This window comes from Rhinolophus sinicus, linkage group LG09 (assembly GCF_036562045.2).
Source record: "Rhinolophus sinicus isolate RSC01 linkage group LG09, ASM3656204v1, whole genome shotgun sequence".
NCBI lineage: Eukaryota > Metazoa > Chordata > Mammalia > Chiroptera > Rhinolophidae > Rhinolophus > Rhinolophus sinicus.
In genome coordinates this window covers 116,510,563-116,524,055 of record NC_133758.1, presented here as the reverse complement: position 1 = coordinate 116,524,055, position 13,493 = coordinate 116,510,563, and the positions used below count along the sequence as shown (strand labels likewise).

General features: G+C 55.8%; 1 protein-coding gene across 1 annotated transcript; it reads left to right on the top strand.

The window, feature by feature from the left end:
• Positions 1-8,339: 8,339 nt before the first annotated feature.
• On the top strand, positions 8,340-12,889 carry IGFBP1 (insulin like growth factor binding protein 1). The gene is made up of 4 exons (XM_019731554.2): positions 8,340-8,788; positions 10,076-10,260; positions 11,331-11,459; positions 12,211-12,889. The coding sequence occupies exons 1-4, from the start codon at positions 8,428-8,430 to the stop codon at positions 12,331-12,333; spliced, it is 798 nt and encodes a 265-aa protein (XP_019587113.2). The 5' UTR covers positions 8,340-8,427; the 3' UTR covers positions 12,334-12,889.
• The last annotated feature ends 604 nt before the right edge of the window (positions 12,890-13,493 follow it).

The following is a 13,493-nucleotide window of genomic DNA, read 5'->3' as shown; positions in this document are numbered from 1 at the left end:
GTCCGAGTCGGGCCCTAGCTCCCCACTGGACTCCTCAGAGGCCCAGATAGTAGAAAGCCGCCTTTTTCTGAAGGAGGACGACAGGACTCGGGAAGAGCGTGAAGGCAGCGGTGACCCATCAGCAGGGTCCCCTCCCCAGTGGTAGGGGACATGGCCCGGTGGCCTCCTGCGCCAGGGAAGGGAGCCTTCCTCCGGGGTGCTGTGCTTGGGGACCGGCCCTGACGACGGCCATCTTGGCACTGAAGGGGGGCCCTCGTCCTCGGAGGAGCTCCAGCTGGAAACCTGTCAGGACAGCACAGAGGTGGCTTCCAGCGGAGGCCAGGGATGGTCCCTGAGCCCAGCGGGCACTCTATCCTCCAAGTGCGATCCCCATGGCCCCAGGAAGGGCAGGCAGCACCCAGACCAGGCCCAGCGCCAGACTGGACACGGACGCTATGCCTGCCTTTTCATTAGTTTTGTCTTTTTTGGGGGGTCAAAATTTTAAGCGCCAGTCAAAAATGTGTTGTTAAGGATGGGATCAGGAAATGGTGGCTTTCAGGTAAAAATATTATTTTTCAGGAAAAAAAGTGCCAAGTGTTGTTAATGAAATCATCTTAACATTTAAACTCAACATAATAAAGCAAACCCGTTGAAAACACTGCAGGTTTTTGGACATAAGTGATGTTGGGCCGGTTGAGTGTCGAGAAGACATTCACCCTGCCCTCTCCAGTGTGGTGCGGAGTCCGGCATGTCCGGGACCATCCTCAGAAGTCACACACACACACGAGGGAACACAAGCGTATTTTCTTCCTAACAGGACCTGCTTTTTACTCACCTGCGAATGAAGTGAACTAAGAACCAATAATGACATATGGTGATTTGATATATTCTTTGATGAAATAATATTGTAACAGAATGAAAGCTTACAGATGAAACAATTCAGTGTTGTTTTGCAACACAGAATAGATGATCCAAACATGCGGTGGGGTACCATAGGGGAAAGGGGGGATTGCAGACCGGTAGGGAACAGTGTCTTCTCTCTCATTTCACGTTGTTCTAACTGGTTGGTCATTTGGAAAAACCCCAGAACAATAGGAAAGCCACAGCCCCACCTCATGCCTTACCCTAAAATGAGTTACAAGGGGTTGAATAGTAGGCTCTTTAAAAATTCATAGATTATTCGGAAAAAAGAGAATTAAAAAATCTTATATCACGTCATTCAACAAGATAAATTCCAAATGGATATAAGGTTTAAATGTAAAAAACAAAAGCATAACAGTTCTGGGAGGAAATATTGGTTATTCTTCTGAAGACTTGTCAGAAGTAGGCTTTCTAAGGATAACGCACAACACAGAGGCCACAGAACAAAAGAAAAAGCTAAACTAAATGTAATTTAAAAAAGAAAGCTTCTACAAAGCAAAAAACAAACGAAAAAAACAAAAACAAAAACAAAAGATGATATACTAAGTGAGAAAAGACAAACCACAATGAAAGATAAAAGGGGCCACTCTTCCTAATACCTGAGAAAAAACCATCCCCCTAATGGAGAAACGTGCAAGGACCTTTCACCGTTTTTTTTCTGCAAACTTTAAAAAATACACTGATAAGGAGCTCCATGTTTTGGGTAGAAGGCAAATAAGAATCTAAAGAAGTTCTAGAAAGGGCGGCCCGATGGCTCAGTTGGTTAGAGAGCAAGCTCTCAACAAGGTTGCCAGTTGGAGTCCCTCCCATGGGATGGGCTGCGCCCCCTGCAACTATGACTGAAGGACAATGACTTGGAGCTGATGGGCCCTGGAAAACACACTGTTCCCCAATAAAAATATTTTTTAAAAAACGAGTTATTGGTTGTGAAAAAAAATGTTACAGAAGAAGCTAAAAACAATGTTTTCTTATGGTGGGGGCTGGGCAGGTGGTGACAAGGGTATTCCTGCTTATTTCCTATTTACAAAAGAAAAAACCCCTGCTTGTCTGATGAGACGCAGGAAGTCGCCTGCCCCTTAGGGAGTGCCAAGGGGTCCCCACCCAGCTGTGCCTCTGGGGCCCAGTGCGGGGGATGAGGTCGGGTTTTGAGCATCACCTGCAGACCGTTACCTAATTCTGCGCCCGGCTCTCATTTCGAACCTGGAGCCCTGCTCCCTGCGGCGTCCCAGCTTTCCTAGGACAAGGGGGGAGGAGGAGGGGCCGCGGTGCCTGGGCCCCTGGCCCGTATCCGCACCCTGAGGTCGCTGGGATGGCCCCCTGGGGTCTGGGGCAAGCGCCGGCTGGGGCGAAGCGGAGCTGGGGCGGCCCAGGAGGAGGGGGTGCGGCCTCCCGACAGGGGAGTCCGGTACCGACTAGGGGCGGGGCCGGAGGCCTCAGTGCCCCCCCCCCCCCAGAGTGCGCAGACCGAACCTCCTGGGCCTCCTCCTCTCCGCCCACCTGTCCCCCGGGCGCCCCCCTTCCTCCATGGCACCCCTCCCCTCCTAGCTGTCCTCCCCACCTGGCGCCCCTCCCGCCTACATGCGCCCCGCACCCCCTCCTGCTCGGCCCACCTGCGCCCCGGGCTCCATCCCGCTTCCCGTGGGGACAGCACCTCGGACAGCTGCTGAGCCCTGCGAGCCCAGCGCCCTGAAGTACGTGGTGTCCTCACCGCAGGTGGGATCAGGCGCTCAGGCGCGCAGGAGCCCACCTGTGTCCGGCCTCCACCTGTTGACCCCGTGGCCGCGCAGGCGCAGAAGGCGCGGGCGGCAGGAGCCCTGAGGGTCTGCAGCTGATGGTTCCCAGCTTTACCTGAGTGTGTGTCCTGCCTGCAGGACGCCAGGGGCCTGTGGACTCCCGAACAGGAAGTAGCCATGGCTGTTCCCTCACTATGTGCCACACGGTCTAGGCATCAGCGGGACAGCCCAAAGGGGTGGTGGTCAGTATCCCAATTTGGTCCCCATGGCGACGAGACCAGATACGCATGTCATGTCCTGAGGGCAGCGTCAGAGGCAGGGAAGCTGAGCATGACCACAACTGTCACAGTCCAGAGTCCTGCTGCTGTGAGGGTCCTTTCCAGCCTTCAATCAGAGGTTCTCAAACTGGAGCTGATGGGAACCCTGCCGTGGCCCAGTTTCTGCGTGGGGACCCCTGACTGGCTGTGGGGGCAGAGCCCCAGAAAGTAGTTTCCAGGCTCTCAGCCTCACATAGACAGGTGCTGGCTCAGGTGGTAAATGGCCATCAACTGTGATTGGATGGCCATCAGCTGTGGCTAGTTGGCCGTCAGCTGTAACCAGTGAGCCATTGGCCACTAATATAACTGCTGTGGCTACGCAAGCAGAAGGAGAGGAGAGAAGAGAGAATGGGGGCTAGCAAGAAGATGGCGGCTGGGCTGGCAAGCGCGGATGGCGGTTTGCGGACAGTGTGGATTCAGCCTCCATTGAGAGTATAGTGCCGCCAGAGAGAATATAGTGGTATGACTCCCCTACCTATGGCTCCGTGGGTGTTCCTTTTTGGCCTCACCATATCCTGCGTTATATGGGGAGCGGGAGCAGAGACCCCGCAGGCTTCCCCGCACGACACTGGCATTTCTAACAACGCCCAGGTGCCCTGCACTAACGAGTGGCCAGTTCACTGAATTTGTACTGATCCCCTCCCACTCCTGAAGCACTTAGGGGAGGGGACTAAGTGGAGAAAGCCGTGGAGAGGCCCAACCATGTCTGTTCTTATCCGTGTGCCTGCCCCATCAGCCCCATTCACGGAGGGGAAGACTGAACCCAGAGAGGCAGGACAGCTTAAGGGCACTGACTGGGTGGTGGTGGCCGCCCAACACGGGAACCTGGCCTGCCAGGCTGCAGCTGCAGGGCTCCTGACGACTCCTCTAGTGTAGAAAAGGTACTGTGCACTACACTGGCAGCCAGCCACCGTGTGGTTTGGGGTGGAGGGGTTGTGGCACTGTAGGGATAGGGCCAGGAGAGCAGTTTCCAGGCTCTCGGCCTCACGTGGAAAGGTGCTGGCTCGGGTAGTAGATGGCTGTCAGCTGTGGCCAGTTGGCTGTTAGCCACTGTTTTGTATAGAACTGCCGTAGCCACGTCAGCAAGCGCAGGTGTTGTTGATGGTACGGATTGTGTGGATCCTACTTCCTGGTTGGGGTACTGGCGGGTGTTTGCTTCTTGGGCCTCGACCAGCTGCCAGCGAGAGTATAGTGGTATGAACCCCCTGCCCGTGTTCCTTTTTGGTCTCCACGTCTCCTGCGTTCACCTGCCAGGAGCTGAGACCCTGCATTACAGTCACCTGTTCTGTCTTTTCTCTGTAAATTGAGGCGCTGAGGCAATCTCCCAATCCTTTTGAGGTCCCTGAATCCTGGGGCCTGACCAAGGGTCAGAGGGTGTGGAAGGTGCCGTCAGAGGCATGGCGCCTCCAGGGGCTGTCCTGTCCTCTTCCTGTTACCACAGACCATCACAGCCTGAGACTGTCCCCCACCAGGTCCAGTGTGTGGGCACTGGGCAGTGCGCAGCAGCCGCCTCACCCTGGGGGACACAGCCCTTCTGACTGCAGGACTCTAGGGGCCAGATACTTGAGGCCACATGTGGCCTTTCAAGGAGCAGTTCCACTTACAGGAAAACCAGGAGATGATCAGCTCAGCCCTCACTCATTTCCTGACTCTGACATCCATGGAGCGTTATCTTTAAGAGCCCAATGGAAACAATACCCATAGCCAGGAAAAGCACACTGATTAAATAAATTAGGGCTTATCCAAGGACAGGGATACTCTGCAGCCAGTACTGTGTGCATGCCTGTGTGTCTGTGTGCATGTATGTACACCCATGCCTGTGTGCATGTATGTACATCCGTGCCTGTGTGTGCATGTATGTACATCCGTGCCTGTGTGTCTGTGATGTATGTATATCCATGTATGCACGTGCACGCAACACACCCTACAGACAAGGTGTCCACAACACATTACATGAGGAAAGGCTGTAGAACTGACAGTATCATGTGATGCCATTTCAAAAATAATACACACCACACACGCACACACACACACATGCATGCACAAATGTACACACAACATTGGACTAGGGACTAAGAAGGAAGAGGTCGTCCCTGTTTTGGGCCAGGGTCCTTGCTGTTTGCCCAGATCAGAGATTAGCAGACAGGTGGGCGTGAGCCGCCTCCTGGGGGTGAGGGAGGCTCTGCTGCCCCACGCGTGGGTCCAGTGGGCTCTGTAAGGGGACCCTGATGGGCCTGTAGACACATGAAGGGTCGGGGCTGTGCCACCCTGGCAAGATTGTGGTGACTGTTCCACAGTGGTTAGCAGGCGGGCTGGGCATGTCTTTAGTGTGGGGCGGCACCCTTCATCGCTCGCGGACCGGGCAGCAGGCCAGCCTTTGCACAAGTTGACATCATTCCCGTCGATCAGAGAGTTCAGCAAAACATATTTTTGTTTTTTTCCCCAGGTTGAAAACAACTTCCCTTCAGGGGTCCCTGGATTGCGGCATTCTCTCCCTTTGAAGCTTGGCTTTGCCCTTGACCCAGCATTGTTTTTCAGAGCATGGATTGCCCAATTTTCCACTGCCCGTGAGCAAGCAGCGGGCTGTGTGAAGGCAGAGCTAGAAACAGCTTCTCACCCAGAGAGCCCCCCCCCCCCTCTGCTAAGGATGGTGGTGACAGCTCAGGTGCACTCAGGGCTAATGTGCCAGAGCAGCACTGTCCCCCTTTCACAGGCGAGGAAACTGGGGCCCAGGGAGGTTATATAATGTGCCAGGATATAGGCATGCAAAGTGCCAGCACAGATGGTTTTGCTGGGGGCCACGGTTTCACTGAAGGGACTCAGTTTCCACAGCCTGTCCCCCCCACCCCCCAGGGCCAATACAACATAAGATCTCAGGTCCTCAGGTGCAGCCTCTGACATCTAGACCCACAGGTCCTGCCACCAAAGGCACAGGAGGAAAGAATGTAACACAGAAGCTCAAGACATGCACTGGGGAGGGATGGCTGGAAGGAAGAGCCCTTCATTCTGAGGGGTAAGTGCAGGAAGGGGGGGATCAGGATAGAGCCATAGAAGAATGAGCTTACAAGATGGACAGAAAAATGATGGAGTAGAGAGATGTGGATGACAGGGAGACATGGATGATAGAGAGACGTGGGTAATGGAGAGACGTGGGTGACGGAGAGACGTGGGTGACGGAGAGACGTGGGTGACGGAGAGACGTGGGTGACGGAGAGACGTGGGTGACGGAGAGACGTGGGTGATGGAGAGACGTGGGTGATGGAGACAGGTGGATGGCAGGGTGATGTAAAGAATTAGGTGATAGAAATTTGAGCATGAGAAACAGTAAGAAGAAATGTACGGAGATGTGACAGTTTGTTTTCTGGGCTGGCAGGGGGACAGTAAGGCTGGACCACGAGTAGGAATCCACAGGACTGGGATGGGGAGGGGAGGCTCCCAGGCTCAACATGGAGGATGAGCTCCCTGCACCTGTGCCCCACAGGGAGCACCTGTCCACCTAGTCGGGCCGGCCTTGGGAGTCAGATCGGGGGGCACAGGAGGCCAGGCCAGGCTGTGGACACCCAGCAGTGGGCCACAGGGGCTGGGTTCAGGCACCCAGAGATGACCCCACGCATGGCCACCTCACTGTGACTCGGCTTGCTTGGGGGGGCACTTATCTCACAGGACAGACAGACAGGCGGCCCACACAGGCCTCCAGGAAGGGTCCCACTCCTTTTGCGGGGTCAGATGGGGGTGTATTCTAGGGGTTTGGTGGCCGTTTGTTTTGCTGCGGCTGTTGTGAGGCAAGCAATGGAAACACTGGGAAATCGATCCTTGTGGGGAGGGATTTCCACTACGTGTACACTTTGGAGAGGGAGGGGCCGGCCAGGTGCATAGCGGGGAGTGCCCAGGGCTGAGCGTCTGCCAGCACACGCAGGCGGTCCCCGGATGTTTACGGTGATCCTCTCATGTGTCATTAAGAAAACGTTTCTGGGGCACACTGATTCCGTGCTGAGGAAGTTGGGGAACATTCAGAGCACAAATTCTTCTGGAAATTGAACCATTCCGGAACTCACAGCAAAAGTTGTGTTAACCAAGTCCAAAGCAGCGGCCTGGTCCGCTCCTTAACTGGACACCAAACTTTGCTCTGGAAAAATACTGACAAACATGGCCGTAACCTTCCAAGCGCCATCATTCTCAGGACCTTATTTTGATTGTTGTGCGTGTGTGGGGGTGATGCTGCAGCTGTGACCTGTCTCTGGTCACGGGCAGAACAGAAGGAATCTCAGGGGTGGTGGCCAGAAGCGGAGTTACCATAGTAATTCTAATTTGGTTATTAAAACTAGGCGATGAGCTAGGTAGTGCAAGTACCTGATTTTACCAAATGCAATGTTTCCTACATCACGTAACCCCAGAAGGACCAGCCAGGGCACAGGGAAAGCCAGTCCACTCAGTCTCTGATTGCCACCCCGATGGGCACTGGTGTCGTTTCTTCTGCATCTTCTCAGGACTTGGGCACATTTTAAATCGCCGGGACAGAGGAGTTCACATTACGTGATGTGCACACAGCGTATTCTGTGCTGCTCCTGCTCACCTCACCTGTGTGGCCTCACAGTTTGGGGATTTCTCTTTGAACACAGAGCTGCCTGCTCTCCAGGGATTGGGTGTCAGCGAGCGTGTCTACAGCTTCTGGGAACAGTGCAGCCATTTCTCACTGTCTCTGAAGGTGCAGTGACATTTCTCTTGTGAACCAAGAGAATATTCAAGAAATAGGAAAGCCTTGGTATTCGACTCCTGATAAAAGTTTGGTCTGAGCTAGAAAGTCAGAAGCAGCCTGGGGCCTGGGCCCTAAGGCCGCCTCCTCTCTGGAAGGGCAGTTAGTAAGGCCGGTTCTGGGCTGTGGTGTCGGGCAGCTTGGCCTCAGCCCTGGGGGAACCTTCTGCTCCATTCCTTTCTCCCTCCTGGAGAGGTGGTGGTGACTGAAGCTTAGTGGCTGGGGACCTTCCAGCAGAAGCAGCAGTCTGGGCTTGGCCACTAAACCAGCCAGGGCTGATAGAGACCTTGGTTCTAAGCTAGTTTTTCCTCTTCTCTCCCTGGGCCTCAGTGTCCCCATTTGCGAACGGGCGCTGATCTCTGGGCTTTGCCGGGGTCAGCCATGGTGACCTGGAACCAGAGGAGCCAGCGTCATCCTCCAGCTGGCTGTGTGCCCGGTGGGAACCCCATGACAACAGGACAAACAGTCTGAAACCTGGACGTTAATCCTCTTTCCACCCACAGTTTGCGCAGGGCCTTGAGAGCACTAGAAAACAAACTTATTTGGAACACTGGCCGCCAGCACGCGGCTCTGCCAATCATTAACCTCGAGGTTCAGGTGACCCGGCCCCGGGCCCTTCAAAAGGCGCGCGCTGCGCCCAGCGAGCATCCACCGCCCGGCGAGTGCCCACCTGCACCACCGCGCAGCAAGCAGCGAGCAGGACCTGTCCGCCACCCGCCCCGCTATGTCCGCGGTTCCCGCTGCCTGCGCCTGGCCGCTCTTGCTCCTGCTGGCCGCCCAGCTGGGCGCGGTCGTCGGCACTCCCCAGCCGTGGCGCTGCGCGCCCTGCTCCGCCGAGAGGCTCGCGCTCTGCCCGCCGGTACCCGCCTCGTGCCCGGAGCCCACCCGGCCCGCCGGCTGCGGCTGCTGCCCGACGTGCGCCCTGCCGCTGGGCGCCGCCTGTGGCGTGGCCACTGCGCGCTGCGGCCGTGGGCTCAGCTGCCGGGCGCTGCCCGGGGAGCCGAGGCCCCTGTACGTCCTCACCCGCGGCCAGGGCGTCTGCATGCTCATCCAGGACGACACCACGCCCAGCGCTGAGGCCACAGGTACCGCCATTACCCCCACCTGGTCCCCTCCCCTGGGACAGAGGAGCCACCGTGGGGTGGGCAGGGGCAGGGCACGTCCAAAACCCACAGTCAGTGGGGCGCAAACCCGCCGGGCCCAGAGCTTGGGGCGGAAGCCTGTAAGGAGCCGCGTCATTGACTGCACGTCCTGGGGGAGGGGCCCAGGAGCGCCGGCAACGTGATGGGCGAGCTGGGGAGAGCCCAGAGCTGGTGGGCAGCCCACTGAGAGTGCAGGGGGCCGGTGGGGAGCCCTGGCAATGGGGTGCCACCAGGGCCCCTGGCCCTCCTCTCGGGGGCCTCCAGAAGGCATGGGATAGGAACCCCTCCGGCTGCCCCCCACCAATGTTTGGAATGTCCTTTGTATATACACCCTGTGGAGACAGCATGTGCTTCCCAGATGTTTACAGAACATAACGTGAGAGTTTAGGCTGAAAACCTCACTGCATTCAAGCCATAGAAAACAGTGTCTGATGTACCTGCCGCCTCCCCACAACTTGACAATCAGGCTCTTTCCTGAATTTAGCGGTGATTTGTCTGCAGTGGGAAGCGGAGGAAGTACTTCCTCTCCCCCCACTGCCCACCTCCCGACCTCCAGGTTCCCTGCTGGGCGCCTGGCCCTCCATGCAGGGGACACAGCCTTCCTGCTGGTTCTCTGCCTTCAGGGGCAAGGAAATGGAGTGGTCTCCATGGTCCTCCAGCCACAGGGCTCCCCGTGGCCCCTCAGGAGGCCAGTTCTGGGAGGTTCTGTCCAGCACCTGATACAAACCCTATGACAATCTGCAAGGTGTGTGCTGACACCCCTCTCCGGGAGTTGTGGAGAAGTCCCTCAGTCTCAGGGAGTCTGCGAGGAGGCCGAGTGAGCACCGGGACTCACTCCTATACGGCCCCACGCTGCTTACCTGGAGTTACTGAAATGTCCATTTTATGGGCGGGAAGCCAAGGGCAGGCTCAGGAGTTACGCCGTAACCTGTGGCTGCTTCAGGGCTCCTCCCCGGGACTGGGACGAAGGTGCACATGGCTCCCTCTCTGCTGTGGTGGGAGCAGAACACAGGGCACCCTGGCCAGACCTGAAGCTTAGCGTTTTCCCAGAACAGCTGGTGTCACTCTCCCAGAACCCTCAGAAGTGCCTGTGGAGAGGGATGCTGCACTGCTCTGGGTCAGCGTCCCAGCCTTGCATCCCAGCCTCCTCTTTTGGGAAGGGATGCGACTTCAGGGGGCCAGGTGCAGACGCCTCAGGAGGTCTCATGGTCTGCGGTGTTCCATTTTCAGATGCAAAGGGCTCCATGGCCCCAGAGAACGTGTCCCCTGAGAGCGTTGAGATGACCCAGGAGCAGTTGCTGGGCAGTTCCCACCTGATGGGCCCATCCGGGGATGACCTGCCCACCCTCTGGCACGCCATCAGTAATTCCCAGAGTACAAGTGCTCTCGAGGTCGCCGATGTCAAAAACGGGAAGGTGAGGCTGGGGCAGGGTTGCTGCTCGCTTGACCCTGCTGTGCTGGGTGGGCAGATGAGCCTCTCGTGGGTCCTGAGGCCCTGGACACAAACATGCTCCTCCCCCAAACTCAGCAGACATTTCTCAGCTGAGCTTTGAGCACAGGACTCTGAGCAGCGGGGCCTGTGCAGTCTCTGCTGTGCGACGTTAGACTTGTTACTTCATGTCTCTGAGCTCGTCTCTGAATAAGGGCCTCAGATGAGACACCAGCCAAAGAGCATCACCACACACTTCTAAAGCTTACAGCCGGCTTAACACCCCCGCCCCCACCATGGCATCTCCCCCCACCTTCTGAAAAAACCGGAGTAAATCACACATAACATACAATTTAGCACATAGCCACTTGGAAGTCTAAAGTGCTGTAGCATGAGGACAGCCATCACCACTGTCCCCCTCCAAACTGGGTCTTCCCAAGTGGAAACCGCCCATCCCTGGCCGCCCCGCGGCGTCCTCACTGGCGTCAGTTTTTAATTCTGCCACTTGAGGGCGACAAAGAACCGAAGTTGGAGTGACCCCGGTGGATTTGTGCAAAAAAGTCACTTCCACAATCTGCATGACCCAGGAAAGTGAAGGGTTGAACCATTCTCCTGATACTTCAGAATTTCATCTGGAAGTGATGACAAATGAAGAAAAGTTCATTCTGACCCAAATTACCCAGAAGAATGCCTTCATCCTTACCCGATTTGGCTCCTGTAAACCAATGTAGATGGCAAGTCGATGACGCCTAGAAATCTCTGTGGCTAAGTTCTCCATTTGGAGAGGGTGCCATCTCCTTTCAACCAGGCGCCTGCTGCCAAAGTGACCCACGGGTCAGGAGCCGTGGGAGAGAGCCATGAGGTTAGGGGTGTTTAGGGCACCGGGTCCCGTCCTTAACAAGCCAAGACGGACACTGAGCACCACTGCAGGACACAGGGAGGTGCAGAGGCCGCTCCAGGGCTGCCCTCCAAGGCCACTCAGCCTTCTCCTGCCCCGGTGTCGCCTAGACTGAGAATTCACTTGTCATTTATCCCGATGTCACGTTACTCTTTCAGGGGCCCTGCCAACGGGAACTGTACAGGGTGCTGGAGAGATTAGCCGAGGAGCAGCAGAAAGCAAGAGACGGTCTCTACACCTTTTATCTGCCCAACTGCAGCAAGAATGGCTTCTATTACAGCAAACAGGTGTGTGTCCCACACAGCCCACTTTCCTCCGACACGGTGCCCATTCCCCAACGCTCCAAGAAGCTCCAGAGCTGATCTGTTAAGTAAGAACCAGCCCTCTGGTCCAAGGAGCAGACAGCCTGGGAGCCTGAAGTCCAGCTCAGTGCTGCCGGCTGCTGAGGACACCGTACTCACGGCCTGGGCAGGCGGGGCCTTCTCACCGGCCACCCCAGGGGAGGGAGCCACTCTGCTTAGGAGAGCTAGCCTTGGACACCTCTTGTTTTTTTCTCCCTACAAGGGGAAAAACTATAAACACAATAGTATTTTCTCAGCTGGCCAGGCAATCAATGAGATCAAACAAAGACTCGATTTGAAGCGCCCTTTAGGACTCAGCGAAGTGCAGGTTCTGTGGATATTAGGTGGGAGACTGAAGACTGGGCAGAGCTTCATAACAGACTAGGAGTTTGTGGAGAAGTCCGGGGGCCTGGGCTCTGCCACGGGGGCATGACGCCGACGGCTGTGCACTTACCACACCGTTCTGCACACACGCAGAATGGACACTTGAGCTTTGTCTCCAGTTTACACGGAGAACCAGGGCCCCTCCTGGTTCCTGGGTCTGCCTGCGATCATGGTCACTACTCGCAGGTGGTGCCCGTGGCCCGGGCCCCCAGCCGCCATACTCTCTGCATGGTTCTGGGTGGCATGGACCTCTGTCTTCCCCTCCCTCCAGCTTCCCACTGACTGCTCTTGACCTTGGATCTTGTGTTTGCAGTGTGAGACGTCCCTGGATGGAGAGGCGGGGCTCTGCTGGTGTGTCTACCCCTGGAGTGGGAAGAAGATCCCAGGGTCTGTGGAGGTCAGAGGGGACCCCAGCTGCCATCAGTATTTTCACTGAGAAGAGAAGCAATACGCCCTATTCTTTCACATGAAATATTTAAGTACATAGTATATTTATACTCTATAACACATATTTTTATGTATATGTGTATGTATATATAGGAACTACTTTTTACACTGCACAGACTACTTGATGTATAAAGGTGTAGTTTATTTATTCACTGTAAGTTATTTTTCTACACTGTAAATTGTGCTGTATAATTTATATATCACCAAACACTTCTTACCAGTTCTATGTAAATACATTGTAGCTCTTCAAAGGTTTGTGCTTTTCTTTGTAAAGAGCATGGGAAAATACTGCCTAGAAAACACCAAATCAAAGGTGTAGCTGTGGTTTTTCAAACGGACCAGTGGAGGACAGTGAAGCCTGGCTGAAGAGTACATGCTCCAGTCTCTTCCACGATCTGTGGTGCGTGTGAATTTGCAGAAGTTCAATGTTGATTAATCACACCTGGAGGTGGCAATGTGGCTACATGTGAACACAGGCACTGAATACATTGTCAGACACACTTGCACAATGTGAACAGCTCGGAATAAATGTTCTCGGGACATTGCTACTGCTGTGGATTCTTGCGGAACCCCCTTCCTCTCGCAGCTCCTGGCCCCACCCCTGGAGTACTGCCCTGCTGAGGTCCCCCGAGACCAACGCTTCTACTGCCACCTCCTGAGGCCCTAACCTCTCTGTTCGCCCCTTCCTTCCCACTTGTAAACAGGCCTGGGTTCCTCCCACCTGACATGAAGACAGAGCCACTCCTTGATTTGCTCGCTCACCCTCTCCTATCGCCTCCCCTCAGCCTGTCCTCTGCCTCCGCCGGGGCACCCTGCCTGCACCTTCTGTTTGCACAGCTCAGCCTTGGGCACAGTCCTCTCTGCTCCTTGGATTCCTTCTTCCTCAAAGTGTTACCCGCTTGCTTGTCCTGACTGCACCCCTCATCCCGGCCCTGCCGAGGGCTCCTTCCACAGAGCTCCTTGGATGGGCCTCTCATCCGTCCCAGCAGACCCCACCAGGGCCTCCTGGCTGCCCTGCCAGCCCCGTCTCCCCATCCTCCCCTCAGCCCTAGCCTCTGCTCACCCCAGGTCGCCTCATTCCTCTCACAGGTCCCCCCTCCCCCCGTCTGGGCTCCCTATATCCCCCTTCACCTTTCGACCCCACGGTTG

Coding starts and splice junctions, on each gene's coding strand:
- IGFBP1 (XM_019731554.2), top strand. CDS start 8,428: ATGTCCGCGGTTCCCGCTGCCTGCGCCTGGCCGCTCTTGCTCCTGCTG. Junction 8,789..10,075: donor GCCCAGCGCTGAGGCCACAG/GTACCGCCATTA, acceptor TTCCATTTTCAG/ATGCAAAGGGCTCCATGGCC. Junction 10,261..11,330: donor CCGATGTCAAAAACGGGAAG/GTGAGGCTGGGG, acceptor TTACTCTTTCAG/GGGCCCTGCCAACGGGAACT.